The sequence below is a fragment of the Primulina tabacum genome, chromosome 5, assembly GCF_025594145.1.
Source record: "Primulina tabacum isolate GXHZ01 chromosome 5, ASM2559414v2, whole genome shotgun sequence".
Classification (NCBI taxonomy): domain Eukaryota; kingdom Viridiplantae; phylum Streptophyta; class Magnoliopsida; order Lamiales; family Gesneriaceae; genus Primulina; species Primulina tabacum.
Window position 1 is genome coordinate 16890991 of NC_134554.1, and position 17363 is coordinate 16908353.

The 17363-nt window shown below is 34.5% G+C and overlaps 1 protein-coding gene across 3 annotated transcripts; it reads right to left on the minus strand.

Moving 5' to 3' along the window:
• Positions 1-664: 664 nt before the first annotated feature.
• On the minus strand, positions 665-13492 carry LOC142547139 (kinesin-like protein KIN-7K, chloroplastic). Of its 3 annotated transcripts, none has more exons than XM_075655253.1 (24): positions 13268-13492; positions 12446-12702; positions 12262-12359; positions 12008-12097; positions 11114-11166; positions 10280-10345; positions 10144-10197; positions 9067-9126; positions 7049-7127; positions 6653-6720; positions 6472-6534; positions 6213-6317; positions 5680-5784; positions 5355-5462; positions 5136-5279; positions 3608-3790; positions 3290-3448; positions 2934-3167; positions 2611-2748; positions 2404-2526; positions 2265-2315; positions 1912-1959; positions 1639-1830; positions 665-1393 (listed from the first exon to the last, which is right to left on the minus strand). In XM_075655253.1, exons 2-24 carry the CDS (start codon positions 12691-12693, stop codon positions 824-826), a joined length of 3039 nt encoding a protein of 1012 aa, XP_075511368.1. In that variant the 5' UTR covers positions 12694-12702; positions 13268-13492; the 3' UTR covers positions 665-823. The 3 variants fall into 3 exon arrangements, with proteins under 3 accessions (XP_075511368.1, XP_075511367.1, XP_075511370.1); XM_075655252.1 differs by lacking the exon at positions 13268-13492 and adding an exon at positions 13064-13161; XM_075655255.1 differs by lacking the exon at positions 13268-13492 and adding an exon at positions 12985-13005.
• Positions 13493-17363: the final 3871 nt, after the last annotated feature.

A 17363-nucleotide genomic window follows, 5' to 3' on the forward strand; every position in this document is an offset into this window, starting at 1 on the left:
TAAAAATAAAATGAATAAAGTATATATAAGATCAAAATTGTATTTTTTTTTTCCAATTATAAGTGGCGACTTTAATACAATAATTGAAAGCGGGATTAATTTTATAACTACTGTAGTTTGTATTGAAGATTGTCCGACACAAAATTGCACTATGAACGTAACTCGAGATCGATTTGTCCAACAATTACGTCCCCAGCTAAGAAAAAATAATTATCACCTTACAAATGGCAAATGTCGTAACAAGACTATCTTGGTTTTCAAATCATCGTTAAATCTAATGGGCAAAATTTATTTCTCAAAAAATAAAAGAGTGAATTTTTAAATTATATTTAACAGCCTTTTTTTAAGACAGGGGCTTTCGCAGTATTCCTCGCGGATTTTGAAACTGGGAATGGGATCAACGTGAGGCACGGGAAAGAAATCAAGAATCATATTGAAATTTATGGTAGTGAACAGATCGAAAACGAGAGCGGAAACACCTACTTGGTTTGGGGCCAAATATATATAGAAATCCAGTTTCTTTACATCAACTTTGCGTAAAAGTTGAAATAGAAGATTGAATCCTCACGAAATAAAGCCATGACCTTAACATTACTGTCCTGTTTACAAACGATTAACTTGTGAAGAAGTAAGCACTGATGTTAAGGTACTTCACCTCAAGACATCATCGTGCTTAATCAACCTTTGTCTAGAGCTTAGCATAGGCAAATACAAGTTAGAAATTTAATTACACTCACGATTGAGTACCAGAAACACACCAACTAGCAAGCATTAAAAAAGTCCAAAAAATCTTCTCCTACCATTTACAAACACATAATAATTATTAAAATAATTGATTATTCTGAATATCAAATTCATCATGCTTCTGGTTTTCTGTAGTTAGTTCATCACAGTCAAGGCCTTGAGATTTTTTTAGTTTTGCAGTGAGTATCCACATGTTTGCAAGTTCATTCTCCAGGTATGCTTCTTTCTGTTTGGATTCTTCGAGACTCTTCAGCAATTCGGATTCTCTTTCGACCTTTTCGGTCAAGGCAGCTTCATATGATTGCTCTCTTTTGCGGCGGACGGCCAATTCTCTCTCGATATCAGAGGCTAAGACAACACCTTGGGGTTTGACATAACTATCTCTCCGACCATTCCTGCTGGTGAATATGGCAGTTCGGCGTTGGGTTGGCAACTTTTTTTGGACTTCAAGCTCAGCATTTAATCTTTCGTTTTGATTCATTAGCTTCGTAACCTCTTCTGTTAGTGCCTTCAATTCAACAGCAGCAGCAGATGCTAATCCCTTTGCATATGAACTCTCGTCCGCAAGTTTATTATTCTGCAGCTCTAGTTCATTCTTTGAATCGGTTAACTCGGCCAGTTTCTTCTTTAGTTCTACAATTTCACTTACCTAAGAGGGGCAAAAGCATAAGATCAGCATTGCAGAAACATAGATCAAACATTAGCTGTTACTCAATACAATAGGCAATCTTCGCTAGTTACTAAATGACGGGGACTATTTCATGGCAGCAGGTGGTCAATCCCCCCTTTCATTTCGCATATTCAGCAGAAAAATAGGAAATTTCTCTCAAAACAGAACGTACTAACTCAACAATGAAAGACCAATCACGAAAGGAGTTATGATGTGATTTAAACCTGAGCTTGTAGAAGCAACATATCATTTGAATCCTTTCTCGCTGCATTTTCTTTGCCCATCTGCTGTATGCGAGTAGTTTCAGAAAAGCATTGATCATCTGTCAATGAACTCAAGCCCCCCTGATATAAAGCACTGGACAACTGTTGTTTTAAGGATACAACTGTTTCTCGCAATTCTTCACATTCCAAAGTCTGATAACAATGAGTACTCTAATATATTTAACCAAAATGATGAAACAAATTCTTGCAAATACAGACGAAACAAGATGGCACCTTTTGGTTCAGCTCCTCTTGGATTATTCGATTATCGGCAGATTTGACCTGGAAACAAGAAAAATGAAACGATCTAATTAGGAATTTTAACTCATAGTCACTCCGGCCTCATGATCTACATGATGGCAAACCAGGAACTGAGGATAGATTGAGCACAGAGCTTGCAAAAACCCAAGGACACAATCGGCAATGTATTCTAGTTATCACATGGGCCACTAGAGTAAGGAAGCGATATTCAATTCCAAAATTTGTGACAAGCCTTCAGATATGAACTTTATCTTAGTATTCAACACATGAATATCAGATATATTGCAAAAATAAAAATTATGGTCAAGATGTACAAGGTACAATACCTCAAGTTCAAAAGACTTCTCATTTAACTGTGCCATTAGTTCACTGAGGGGCTGCAGTATGAAATAACCATTGCATTAGAAAGAAGGGTTTAAATCAAGTACCAATGGCATTGATGAAGTTGAGAAAGTCTAAAATTACTAGTGATTCTTCTAATTTGTCCTCCTTGCCATGGGGAATGATGGAATCTGATATTTGCTTTTCCAATGAAGCTATTTGATCATTCTTTTTCCTAATTTCTTCCTTCAAATTTATGATCTCCACCTTAATTAAGAAAGATAAAAAAAGTCATTTTATGATGTCCAAAAACATCGGAAACTGGACAAATATGGGATTGAGAAATTTTACCTGGATTTGCTCCTTGGGTTTTTTCGCAGCCTCGTCAGATAATCGTTTCAGAGAACTTGTTTGAAGTGCGACTTCACCTGACAAAATTTTATGCTGCTCTCTCAGAAGGTCAATCTGGTCCATAGTCTTTATGCTGGTCTGTTGAACATAAGATAAAGGTGGATGTGATATGGTTCACACACCAAACCTATGGATCGATAAGGATTATACGGTCTAATAAGGCAGAAGAAATTCAACAAAGATTACATAAATTGATTTGATTATATATATCATCAAAGCACTCTGCATAACAGGAAAAACACATGGGAATTTGTGATTTATACCAGTGGAGTCTGTAGTCCCGAATAACTATCCCCAGGCTCAAACAATTCAAAATGTCTTGAGTAAGATAAATGATTGGCAGAAGGAGTGCTTTCTGTGAGAAAAGAATGTGGTTGTCTTGCTTCTATGTGAATATTTGTGCTATCAGCTTGAGGAGTTGAAGGAGTGCTCGCGGATTTAACTCCACTGGACTTCTCACTAGAGCTTGCCAATGTCCCTACGCCACTATCTCGTTTCTACGATTGCCAAAACTTAGTGAAATGTGAAACTTTAACCGGGCAACTAAATACGGATAACGAAAATATATGAAACATCTTAGAATGCAAAATAAATGAAAATTAAATGATGCACCACACACCCGTGACTTCAACCAGTTCAGCAAACCATTCTTCTTTGTCCTTTTCTCTTCTTTCAATGGGTCATCTACAGTTTCAGTATTGCCATCAGAAGAAACATAGAGGTCCATACTTTCATCATCCAAGATGTAGTCTCGTCTTCTATACGGAAGATAAGCAAGCTGCCAAGGAATCAAATAGAAGAAACAGACAATATGAAGTCAAGCATTTTAAAAATCATACAAGGCACATTTAGGATTCATTTCACCAATGCACGTCTGCATTGAGGAGATCAAAGTAGGAAATGGAGAAAAAGATCAAAAGAAATGAACTGCTGAAACCTCGTCTTCTCCAAAGGAATGTCTTCTTCTTGGTCCTGAACGGTGAGGAACTCTTGGTGATTGAGAATCTTTTGTTGAAACAAGAATAAGTTTTGTCAAACGCTGTATTCTCCCCATTAAAGCAGCTTTGGCTTCTTCTTCTTCTTCCAATCTTGACTGTAGTCGCACTTGACCATCTTCAAGCTTCAGAAATCAGACCAACACAAAGCTTTAAATAAACTGAATACATGAAAAACCATTTTTTCCCTAATGGTTGATTCCATTTAAATGGATTATTGAACTTCAAAGAGGAAACAAATAGTTGAAAGACCAACTGAATTGTCAGTAAAATGACGGGACACATGAGATACCTTCACCCACATTTTCGTGCAGAGATCCAGAGGAAAACAACATTAAGATGAATAAAGTTTCCCTTTTTTTTTAAACAAATTAAGACCCATCGTGGTTATCTATAAATAAATATATTCTGGAATGTCAAAATAATATAGATAAAGCATTAGATTTTCCATTCTGGTAAAACATCTTAGAATAAAAAAATAAATAAAAAGTTGGAAGTTCTTCCTATAGCAAATCAAAGCTTTTCGTTCTAGAAGTTATTCCATGCATGCGTTTAGAATATAATCAATGGCGCTCCCAACAACGAGAGAGAAATAAAAACAGCATGTCCTTTCAATTACTTAAGGCCAACGTCCACAAATTTGTCGAGATGTAGAGCTATAAAATTTTGATCTCGCCAACAGTTCAGGTGATAAGAAAATTTTGGTTCTATCAAGATTTTCCATGCATTCATTAAAATACAGCACATATTACCTTGAACTTTGTTTATTATGAAAAAGGCAATAATCAACTGGAAGCAAGCATTTCAGCATTCTTTTGGGCCACATAACATCCCAAACTTTCATATATCAAAAGGCTAATTTCACACATCCCACGGCAACAAATGAAGTCAAGCATACAGACATTTTGTCAAGCTCCTATGAAAGTAAGGACAGCACACAGTCTGTTCCAGAAAGTAAAGTAGAGTTGAAAATCACACACTTCTTTATATGTTCCAAAATGCAAGTTTACAGCCAGATGATGAGATTTGCTGGCCTATAGTTTCCAACGCGATCAAAATGAATTCAGAAACTTAGGATACCACTTCAGTATCAGGAAAAAAAAGCCTTAGATGCTTATAAATTTTAAATTTCTGCTGTGGCAACAAGGTAGTAATTTCACGACTTCTGCAGTAATATGCTGAATTAAAAAAATAAAATAAATATATAGTTATTATATAACCAAATTAGGATTTTCAAACAAAGTTATAATCCCTCAGTTGATAAAATAAACTTCAGCTGGAAGATGGTAAAAGAGATTGTAGGTTAACTATTGTCGCAAGACTTCTTCACGAAAAGCACAATATGAGAATTCACATAACTTCAGCATACCCTTCCTAGAAACAAATTTAATAAAACTTAGTTCATGCCTGTTTTCAATACATTTCAAGAATAATAAAAATTCAAGATAACTCGCTGAAACTATGGCTCACCTTCTGCTTTAGGAGAAGAATATCGTCACCTCCACCTTTTTTGGGGGGGACTGTGACTATGCCCTGTTTCAGTTGTTCCAGTTCTTCCTTCAAACACCGAATTTCATTTTGGTACTTTTTGATAAGTGATTTTTCGTTAATTATCTGCATATGCAAAGGCTTGTTTCAATTAAATGATTAAAAAAGGGATCTGAATATGGATATATTTAAAGATCATACCTTGTTTTGTGCTGCTTGAATTTCAATGTGCTTTGCCCGATGGGCAAACTTCAATGTGTTGTGTGTCTCCTCAGAGTTGCTTGAGGAGGGCGTAACAGTACAAATTAGCTGATTAAGAAATAGTAAATATGTAAGAACATATTTCTTTTGAAAGCAAAAGTTTTCCACCAGACAAATTACAATACATGCTTTCATTAAAACTGAAAAAAAGTGAAACTTGCCTTCACTTTCCTAAAGATAGAAAAGCAAGATAAACCATCCACTTTTATTGGTGAAATACACTCCATGCACAACCCATACGCACAAAGTAAATGATTGAACTTACAGATACACGCCCATGACCACTAAGTGAGGACTGAAGAAGCCTCGTCAATTTAGAGTCCCTGTAAGGTATGTGTGAAGACTTCTCATCTGTTAATTTTGAAATAACCTATTGACATCACAGATCGCATGATCATTAGCAAAAAACGAGGAAAAAAAAGAAAAGAAAAGAAAAGAAAAATGGAAAACAAATTAGGAAGGAAGAAATTAATGATTTGCTACTTGACAATAAATTGCCTGGCAAGCAAATAAGAATATCAGAAATCGTTGCTTAGCATAAGGACATAAAACAAGGTTTGTTTCAGAAAATTAGAAACATCTAGTGCCAGAACAATGGAAGAAAGTTAGAAAAAGTGCATCATTATTACAATCTTATGAGTGCATGTACATGCTTGTGATTGAACAAACATGCATGCAAGTCCCCCATATTGTTTGCATATGCAGTTGCATTAATGTGTGTTCATTTTTCGCTAGAAGAAGCATTTGCTTGAGTACAATTACTGCAGAGACTATAATCAGAGTAGTTTGGGATCTCACAGTTCCGAGAGTCAGCAAACTCTTATTAATATAGGATCCCTCTTTTCTACTCATGCCTGTTGTTTCAGCCCTTGAGCTCTCAGAACCTGCTAGGTCAATGAGGTTCTGCAGGGATGAATATTAGAAATGAAAGTTCAGAGATAATTCGTTGAATCTGAATAGTCAACTTCATCAACACATCTAGTAAATATGCTGAAATTGTGAAATGAGATTATGTTAAGAGAAAGAGAGTAGAATCTGTATTAGAGAAAGTATATACCAATTGTGACAAGGTAACAGCTTCACCTTCACTATTTTCTCCACAGGGACTACCCTCTATGGTCTGTACAGCCAAGAAATTTAAAATACTTTCACGTGAAATATTAACAGAAACAAGAAAATAAGCCCAAAGAATTGCATTCAACAAAATATTTTGATGCAGAAACAACACATCTAATTACCAGAGTGAAGATTGTATGACTTCTGCTGCTGAGTAAATTGAAGAATGTCGAACCCACATGTCTATGTTCTGTGGTCAGCATTGAGAAAAACAAAAAAATAAAACCGAGCAAAAGTATATACGTATTAATTTTATTAAACATTTGTTAAGTTCTTAAGATATCACGATTCACAGAAAAGATAGAAGTTGATGATGTCTACATAAGCAGTAATCCAGACTATTGTTAGCATTTAATACCCTAAAAATATTATAGGCATGTGTATCGTGTAACACGTGATAAATGAATTTATAACAGTGCACGAACAGCATGCTTGCTCGAGACCAACTCTTCCACTGATCTGTAATTCATACAGCATACTGAACAGTTTTGATAATAAATATTGATGCACATGTTTACCTTCTCCTGCAGCTATAAGAGATAGAACATGAGCAGGTGATAACACAACTTCTTCCTTGACTCCTTCAATAAAGGTTCCCTGCAACAAATTAAACACAACCTCGTACCAGTGCCTACATAAACTGGGGCAGAGCACATGAGAAGTACTTTAAATGAATAAATTGTGCTACCAATATGAACTTCATCTAGTCATTATTTGAGCAGTTTCACTTTTATAATTTGATTTTGTAGCATCAAATAAAATAAGCTTTCACATTGTTGTTACCAAATGCTCAGACAAAATAAAAATCAAATAACTTCTGACAATTCAAAAGTAATACAACTCCGTACGGACATGGATACTTCAAATCTTCAGTTTTCGGTTCACCCCTTGATGTTTTTGTTATTCCATAGAGAAGCATCGTATCGAATTTAATTGATTGCCCGACCCTCATCCACAAGGACAACCAATGAAATGCAAGAGAAAAAAACAATGAGCAAACTCACATATGAAGGCTAGCAGGCTACTGCATTCTATATTCACATCCAGCCACCCTTCTTCTAATTAAAAGGGTAGGTACACCCTGGCCCCTAAAAAGACATACACTACACACTTTCCTGAAAAAGGATATATTGAGAAGAGCCTTAAAAAATGATCTCTCTTTTGTGTTTTTTCCCAACAAGCAACATCAGCAAATTTGATTGCAACTGATTATGTATTACGCACCACCTAAAAAGTGGAGAAAAAACCAAGAAATGACTATTCAACATGGAACAGAGCACAAGCAAGAAACTTAATGCTCAGATAAAAAAAAACGGCCAACAAAAATTGCATCTGGTTTTGCACTTATTAATCTCTGATCTTTTTCTGCTCCTTTATGTTTCGCCAAAGTCAATGAAATCTCCACTCATCATGTCCCATAAATTTTTTCCCTTAATTTGACAGATGCAAGTATTATGTCTTTGTTAGCTCCATCATTTGCATTTTCTCAGAAATCCACATTTTTTTCTCAACTCCATTAAGCTACCACCCAATAATTCTCAAGGGCAACAACCTTCTAAAAACATATAAGATTCATTCATCTCATACTTATTCGAGACTAGACCCAGTAGATACATTATAAAGATTCAAACTATCTCACCATACATTCTCTTCTATACATGCACGATGCATCATACAAATCATCTCCAGAAATTCCACACAGTGCATCATGGCGACAATGCCAAGTCAAACCATGCTTCCTTATAGTTTATAATGGGCCCAAAGACACCAATCCGTCCATTTTACCTTTCAGAAGCTCTTTTCCAAAACCAATCATATCCTGTTATTAAATAATAGGGTTTTGGAGGTAATATTACTCAGTTTTCTATATCAGAATATTTTGATCTCGGATGACCTAAGTTAGAATTTTTATTCTCCAGAGAAGGGGCAAAGTTGTTTTGATAAACGCAAAATGGTTAAACATAACAAATTTCACATCTACAAAGAAAAAAATCGAATTAAGCTCGTATCAATTACATGATAACAATATACATATTTTTTAAAATGTAGCGACTTAATCTGATTGTTGGCATTCCTAGACTTATCATATATACCTCAAACCTTATTTCAGAAAACATAGAAAACAACTCATTCTTACAAATCAGTGAATCACAGACCAAGGAGAGCATCCTTAATCGGTGAGAGAAATGATATCGAATATCGGATCAGATACACAAGATAAGGTCCGTTGTCCCATTAAAACAACAAAACACAGTTGGCATAAACTTCAGTTGTCAAAAGATTCTTAGTCTTGATAGGACACCGCATGATGATAATCATGGTAAAAACTTTTGCAAATTCGACCATTGAAAAAATAACTGAGACAGTAAGACTAATAAAATGTTCCTTATTAACCTCACACTTTCTATCTGTTTCTTGAGAAAAAAAGAGAAGTTGCATTAGGATAAAGTAACTAATTGATTCACAGGAGAGAAAGCTAGAGTTCGTATAATTAAGACCAGAATTTTAAAATTCATTAATCAATGAAAAAGATCACCTGTGCATCTTCTCTTACTCTCAAATTTTGTCCAGCCGGATTCAACAAATCATTGACAACCTGAACAGAAAAATAGTGAAGAGTGTTAAATATAATTCTTCATCTTGAAACCAAAAACCTAGAAAAAGAAAAGAGAAGAAAACCAATATCATACAATCAGGTTACAGTAAAATTCAAGGGTAAGGGAAGAAGCTTCCAAAGATTGAACTGATACATCCAACCAACGGCTGACTGGAAAGGTGTATTATAGAAACTAGTGCAGAGGTGCACTGTTACAACCACAGAAGCTGAAATATAATTGCATATATAGATAATATTTTCCCAGAGTTGCCTCTGTACAAGGGGTAAACCTCTTCCCCCAGTAAGAGCTAGTTCAACAGTCAAAATATAGAATAATTGATGCCCTAACTCTAGCCAACTCCCTTTCTCATAGAATTCCCCTTTCCTCTTCCCCGAGATACTATTTCTAGAACTCTCTTCATTGGGCGCATTTTATTCCGGCCCATAATAATATTTGATTCTGGAATAATCAGATCCACTAAACTTAGGTTCTTAACACACGCATTGCGTGCTTGTACAGTCTTTTATAATTAATTTAATTTATATTCAAATATAGTTAATACCATAATTGTAAAAAATTATGAAGGGTCATACTGCAATTTGAAATGATTATATTCAAATAGAAGTAATACCATAATTGTAAAATTAATTAGAGGTCATACTGAATTTGAAATTATAAAATAAAAGAAAATGGAACAGAGATTCTTAATATAGTATAGAAATTAGAAACTAATTGGCAAGTGTTTTCTAACTAATTAAATTGAAATGTTGGGATAATGGGAGCTATGGCAAGTTGAAGGATTGAAGATGCATCATAAACTTAAATAGGATGTGTGGTACCAAAATGAGATAATAAACCCATACATTCACAAAACTGCTGACAGGACATGGGCTACATGACATTGGAGTCATTCTAGTTACTTTCCGATACTTTGCTCTCTAGCTAATTCCACGTGGTAACAATTGAGCAGAGGAAAGAAGATTCGTCAAAAAGCTGGAAATTCGCTAGAGTCTAACCTCATTATATATTTCCAGATAAGAGACGCGTAGGAGAAATTCTCGGCTTGGAGTCTGGAGCAATCATCAAAAGTTCAATTTTAATCAGATTATAATGCTTCAATGATCGCAACTGAGGCCAAACCATTTCAAGTACCTCTTGAATGATGCTGAAAGCGTCTTTCACAGCCAATGGAATAATACCAGGAGACCTCTGATCACCCTATGGTCCAAAAATTGCAACCATATTAATTAATGAGTTTCCGTCAATAAAATATTGGTGTGTTAAAACTTAATTTACAATTCATCATGGTTACATATTTGCGAGAACGAAGAGCAAAGAGAATGTGTGATTTACACGAAAGCTCACAGAGCAAAAAATGCATGCAAGCTTAAGTATGCACTAGATTTTAACCAAGCTAAATAATTCAGCCAATAAATACACTGAACAGCATACAGTGCATATCAAACAGAAGGAATTTGCAAGACACTAATTCAATTATGCTAAAATAAACTCCTGGAATGTATAGCAATTTGCAATTGAATTTCGTACCGTGATACCCATGTTCGCCACTGCTTCAATTATAGTAATCGAAGATGTTTAAGCTAATCATATTTAAATTCAGAAATACTTTAGTCATAGCATATTTCTAAGTGCTTGTGAATTTTGTTATCAATTACTCTCAACAAAAGCATTTAAAATTTCATTGACTCGGGGAATATTGAGGTGCAAATGCAATAAAGCTAGTTAACCTGACTTCAGAACATGTCATGCTTGTTTATTCAAAATGGAGAGTTATCTGAAGACATGAGATCCATAGAACTAGCAACTGATCCAGTTGACACAAATTGAATGCCATTTTAAGAAAAACAACACGAGAAAGTTTTATGATTAAGCATTCAAATTGAAGAAAACTGCAATCAGAATTCTAGTTATGTCCAAACCCAAAATATGAAGAGACTAACAAAAGCAAGAAGAAAGTTCACTTACATGCATTGTGTGCGTCTTTCCGCTACTAGTAATGCCATATGCAAATATTGTACCTATAATTAGAAATAGGGAAAATAAATTGCCAAAAAATAAAGTTACAATGCAAATTTATGAAGCTTCTCACTATGGATAGGCTTCCGTTTGCTGCCGATAAAATGTGTGCATTCTGTCACTTGGATATGGAATCTACGCACAATTTACCCTTCAGATCTCTTTTACTTAAGATTTAAGGGGCAAGGTAAGACTTTGTGTATGTAGCTCCTACTCCATGGCAACCCCAAAGAGTACTATGAAACAGTTCAAGGAAACATACAGGGGATGACGTGTACCACCAAGGAAAAGTTCTGTCTATGTCTAACACTGCTAGTAGTATTTGGACTATCAGCAATAACTTGATTTTTGTTGGAACTAAACTACTGTTGAATTACTTTTTGATGAGATCGAAGTACATGTCTCCAGGGGTTTATATTTTGTTTCATCAAATGATGTGTATTTAAATCATTAAATGATATAGTTCCTTAGATTTATTTTGAATTGTAATAATTGGGTATGCCCGGTGTATTTCAAATTGTAGGATTTTGTCAACAAATTTTTCATCTCACTAACAAAAAAAAAAGTTACAACCAGATTATTTTCCTTCTTTTTACTGGTTTTTTGTTCCGTTAGCCACACAAGCATAACCAGTTGACCAGGCGGTCCTGTTGAGCGACCTTGGGCGAAGAATTCAATACATTGAGCAAAGATGAGCGGCTATGCTAAAGAACTTACACTGCTTGTTTTCGTTATTGCAACATACATTATCAGTTTCCGTACATTTTAGTGGTATATCTAAAATAGAAAGTTGCTGCGGAAAAAATGTGTATTAGCTAAAAGAGCTGAGCAAAAACTGCATACCATTTATTCCATTCATGGCGCCACTCACAACATGCTGAGCAGCAACATCGTACACATGCCTTGTTGTGGTTGTAGGACCAAAAACACGATCTGGGAATTGTTACACGCGTAAAAGATTCATGGAAGGACTTTAATGTTTGAAACAGACATACTGTAGCATTGCTTAAATTAGCAAGTTGATTCCTAGACCATCATATAATCAAAATACAACAAACATATCCAACCCCAGTGACCAAGTTACAAACGAGCCATACCATATGCGTAAGCAATTGACTGATTATTTTCATTCCTTGCAATAGTATCCCCATCTGCATACCACGCAATCTCCTCTCCATTTCGAATTTCCCTAGGACTGAGCAACAAAAGCACTATCAAATCACCACAAAATTTGGAATGAAAAACCAACCAAACAACTTGTATTTCACAATTTTTATTTACCTGAGAGGGCGAAACCTCACCGTCACTGTGACATTCTCTTTAGATCTCTCGACATCCAAAGGTGCGCTTTCTGAATAGAAGAACTGTTTACTTCGAGCAGATGATGATGCTGGTGAACTCAGACTGTCAGCAGATGGCTCAAGATATTGCCGAGAAGATGAAGTTGTTGATGACGATGGAGAGTTGTTGTTGACTGAAGTTGTTTTTAAGCTAGGCCTTTTGGGTTTCACTCCATGCATTGTAGACATTGGTTTCACCTTTTAACAGAAAAAATAAATTAATAAACGAATGTTCGGCATAGTTTAACTGACAAGACACCTCATAAACTGGTCTGCCTAGTTTTTTTCCCTTTTCCAGAAAATGTTCCAAGTGCGTGCAAACTAAATTAAATGGTATAACTGACAAATTCAAAGAAAAATAATTCATCGTCCATTCACAAAATCTAAGCATAACTAAAAAGTCTCTGAAAAAACCTCTTAACACATACCGACAGAAATCACATTAAAATAAACAAAAACACATCGAGATTCGAAGATTACCAACAATTGATATGAATATAATAAAATACTTCACATCAGCTCAACTCCAAAAGTAGATAATAAACGGACAAAATACAACCGCCAATTCATAAATAAACTCCGAATGCAGGCTGAGAAAACCGGAGATCTTCTCAAAAATCGTCATTATCATCAACATAAACCATTATTATTCACTCTCCCCTCCCCTCTGACCTACATTCCATTCCGCCCGTGCACATTAGGGAAAAAGTGGAAATGTTATCAATTCGCGGTGAGTTTAGGTAAAGAATTTGGACCAACTTGCCTGGGAAGCGACGCTCTATGATGAACGGCAGGCATCCAATCTCCCCTGCAGCAGTTGATTGAGCTTTCTGACCCCCATTTTTGTCAAAAACATACGGAGTATTTCTTTCCTCTTTTATGCTGCGAAAAAGGATCCTTTTGGGGTGTAGAATTAAGGAAAAAGGTAAATGAAGATAGATAAAATGAGAGAGTGGGAGAGTAGAGAGAGAAAGCGTTGCTTAAAAAGGAGGACAGAAAAAGGTCGCCACCGCCAGTTTCGTTAAATTGTATGCATTTGCTCTACGTATGATTTTATAAACAAAAACTGACTTTTTTTTCCGAAAAAATTTCTTTTAAGTTGGTTTCTCGATTTTATGAGATATATATTTTATTTATATTATTTATGAAAGATATTATTTTTTAATAATAAAAGATATTATTTTTTATTGTAAATATAGACAAAATTGAATCGTCTCATGATTAAAGATAAGTGAGATCGTCTTCACAAGAGACATACTGTTTTACGTTGGAACAACACATAACATGCTCAATAAACCTTCCCATTAAGAGCACGGAATCTCTATTCACAAATCGTGTTACACTTTGCCGAAATAAGATGTTTATAAGAATTGCTAAAAAAAATTTGAACTCACCAAACACTGTATATAAACAAAACACATTAAATCACAGATAAAAATTTGACATGTCTCTTTATATTTTTTTAAAAAATCTCAGGCACGATAAATTATTAAAACAATTTCTCATTGATTTTTTATTTAAAAAAGAGAGATTGATTGAATGACAAGTTTCACTGAAACGGCGAGAAAATTGCAGTAGAACCATAAATTACTTTGTGTGTAAGCTATTAATCTTCAATTACTTTATTGAATATTGAATCGGCATATTAATTCTCGTCCAAAAAATTAATTAGCATTGACTGATTTTTCTTTAATGCTAGTTAGATATGCCAAATTAATAAATGAAATCACCCTAGCTGCAAGTAATTCTACATGGTTCGGTGCGCGAATTTTATAATAATTGGAGTTAAAAATAATTTTATAATATTTGTATATTCTAGCTAGCTTATAATATGCGTATGAGAATTTTTATTTGTACTTCATAATTTGTTTGTCACACTCCAACTTACGATTTTATCTAATTGATTGTCAATATTATTAATGCACTGGGTAGTTCTTGAACATCAATATGACCTATACCGAGTTTTTGGAACGAACTCAAACATTTGGTGACTGGGTTCTAGGAATTGATGTTATAAGAGGCGAAAATGGGGTTTACAACAAGAACTAAGAATGCAACTTGTGAAAGGGATACCAGAGAAGGAGGGGGATGAACACCTATACGAGGAAACCAAGAGATGAGTTTGAACACTTGATGAATAAATATTTAAAAATCTCGAAACTGATGTTACGACAACAAAGATCCTGAACTAGGGTCCTAATATCAGAAAATTAGTGAGTTCGGGCATGAGTTGAAGAAATTAGTAGTAAAAAAGACAATAGATTGATACTAAGAGAGCGGGAACTAGGCCCAAATACGAGGTCTTTGTCTCAGGAATATAGGCTTTATATGGATAATCGGGAAAATATTTGACGCTATGTAGAGATCGACTTAACTTCTAATCATTGGCATATCATTCGGTGCACGAAGGAGCTAAAGTTGATCTGACAAAGCTAGTGATATGACAGATACCCTAGGTCGTAGTATGAAATACGGTACTTAATGGAGCATTTAAAGAAGTATTTAATGCATGCATTATCCAATGGCTAATCGTCACAGGCTTCTGGATTATGCGATCGAGGCCATCGTTATTTCTCCCCTATAAATATACATGTTATTTTTTTTTATTCATTTCATTCTATATATATCTCATTTTGTGTGTACTTTCATATTGAGAGTTTTCTTTTTGAGAGCCAATATCGACTTGACCGTTTGAGTGATTATGTTGAAAACTCTTCTGGCTTACTATTCACGAGTTTGTTGTTTGAGTGTGCTCAGACCTCAAAACTCCATTGATGTCAAAATATCTTGAAACTCTAGTACCTCATCCCGGACATCATTCACGAGGAACTACCAGCTCGAGAAATCAGCACCAGCTCTAACCATTTTTCCAGAATCAATTACCTCCCTAAATGTCAGTTAATTTTCAAAATTTGTCATTCATTTATTCACATCAACGACTATAATAATTATATTTTAAAATTTAATCATAATTTTATTATTATTATTATTATATATAATAATAATAATAATAATGTTATAATAACCTCCTTATTTAACTATTATATTTGATATAAATCAATTAGTACAAATCACTTAATATTTTTAAGTTCGCTGTCACGTCCCGGGACGGGGGTTGGTTGACACCGGCGTTGCTATCAAATTCACATTCGAAAACAACAAGCCTCAAAAGTACAAAATTCAGAAACAAGTCTTTTATTCATAATAGTGAATATTCAATGTCTGATACAACTCAATTAATAATGTTTTACAGCGGAAATGTAAAACCAGAAATACAATGTCTGAACAGATGCAGCGGATATAAAATATAAATCAGAACTGAAAACAACGATCTTCATCACCAGCCTCAAAATTGAATCTGCTCTTCTTCTTCTAACTTTTCTTCATCGTTCTTATCTGAGATGGGTTTGGTAGGTGAGTGATATGGTTGTCACTCAGTAAGCAGGGGCGGGAATAACTCTCAGTTTTCGAAATCGTTTTCAACAGAAACAGTAATACAATAATATACAGAAACTTATATTTTCAGAACAGTAATCAGAATTCAGAGATCACAGGTTTCAGAACAGAAATCACAATTAGTAAGTACTGAGCACGTTAGTGAATTTCATGGCTAAACTGATATCAGTCCCCTATATGTTCTCTCCTCTAAGGGGTGAGGCCAGAATCAGAATCACAATTCAAAAGTGTTCAGAATATATATTCCTACCATTAGTTCATTAGGGAGTTTCAGTGCTTCAAAATTATATATCAGAAATCAAACATACAGAACTGAACTTTAAAACAGAATTATCAAACGGATTTCAAGATATTTATATATAAGCCCACTTACAGCAATTTGCTAGAGTTTTTCGGTTGAAGTCTGGAAATCTGCTTGCCTCGCTACTGGATTTTACAGCTTCGAAAAATGCACTCTCTTAGCTCTAATTTCAAGTGATAACTCAAGATTTTGGTAACATCAATTCAGAGATTGAGGGTGCTATTTATAGGCCAAAATCTGACTGTTAGCCTTCCAATTAATTACCATAATCTGCCATTAACAGCCTTTATTCCATGTTAAATGCTTCAGTTACAAGTTCTGAGCAGAACCAGTAGCTATCTGCTTGAATCTCCCCACTGAACTCTTCTGCTGCTGGATTCTGTCAGCTGGATTTTGTCTGCTGGAAAAATACCATCTTCTGAAATCTAAGTTGCTGCTGGAATTGTTAGCTTCACACAAGTTTTTGTCTTAATTATATCATTGAACATTGTGCAAATTGATTTGTCCTTGTAAAATAGTTAATAAAGACAATTAATCAATATTTTAAAAGTAAAAAACATCATTAGCAAAAAAAAGATTGTGATTGTACTTTTTCCATTAAAAATCACAGCAATCGCATTATTGAAATATCCTTAATTCAATTATTTTAATTTAAAAAATCCTCCACTTTATACTGCGAAACTAAACATTTCTGAATTTGATTTTTAGATAATTTGGAATTGAACATCGACATCTTTGGAACGTAAAGTTCATTGAGTATTATTTTGAAAATTTTGGGATTTTTCTTTGAAATATTTATGAAAAATTACATGATTTTATTTTATAATAAGTATTAACTAAGTTTTTTAATGAGTGTCAAATATTTTTCTTGGGGAGAAAATATATTTTATTTGGGATTTTAATGATCAGTTTATCCATTTACAGTATTAAAGTTCACATATCTATTTGATATTTTAGCTATCATTTCTTACCAAATTAAATTATGCTATCCGATAATAGCAATTACCTGCATGTATCGTATGTGCATGGCGTATATATGTAGAATACAAAAAATAAACTTTAAGCACAACTAGAAAAATACATGTTTCACCTTGCTCGAGTT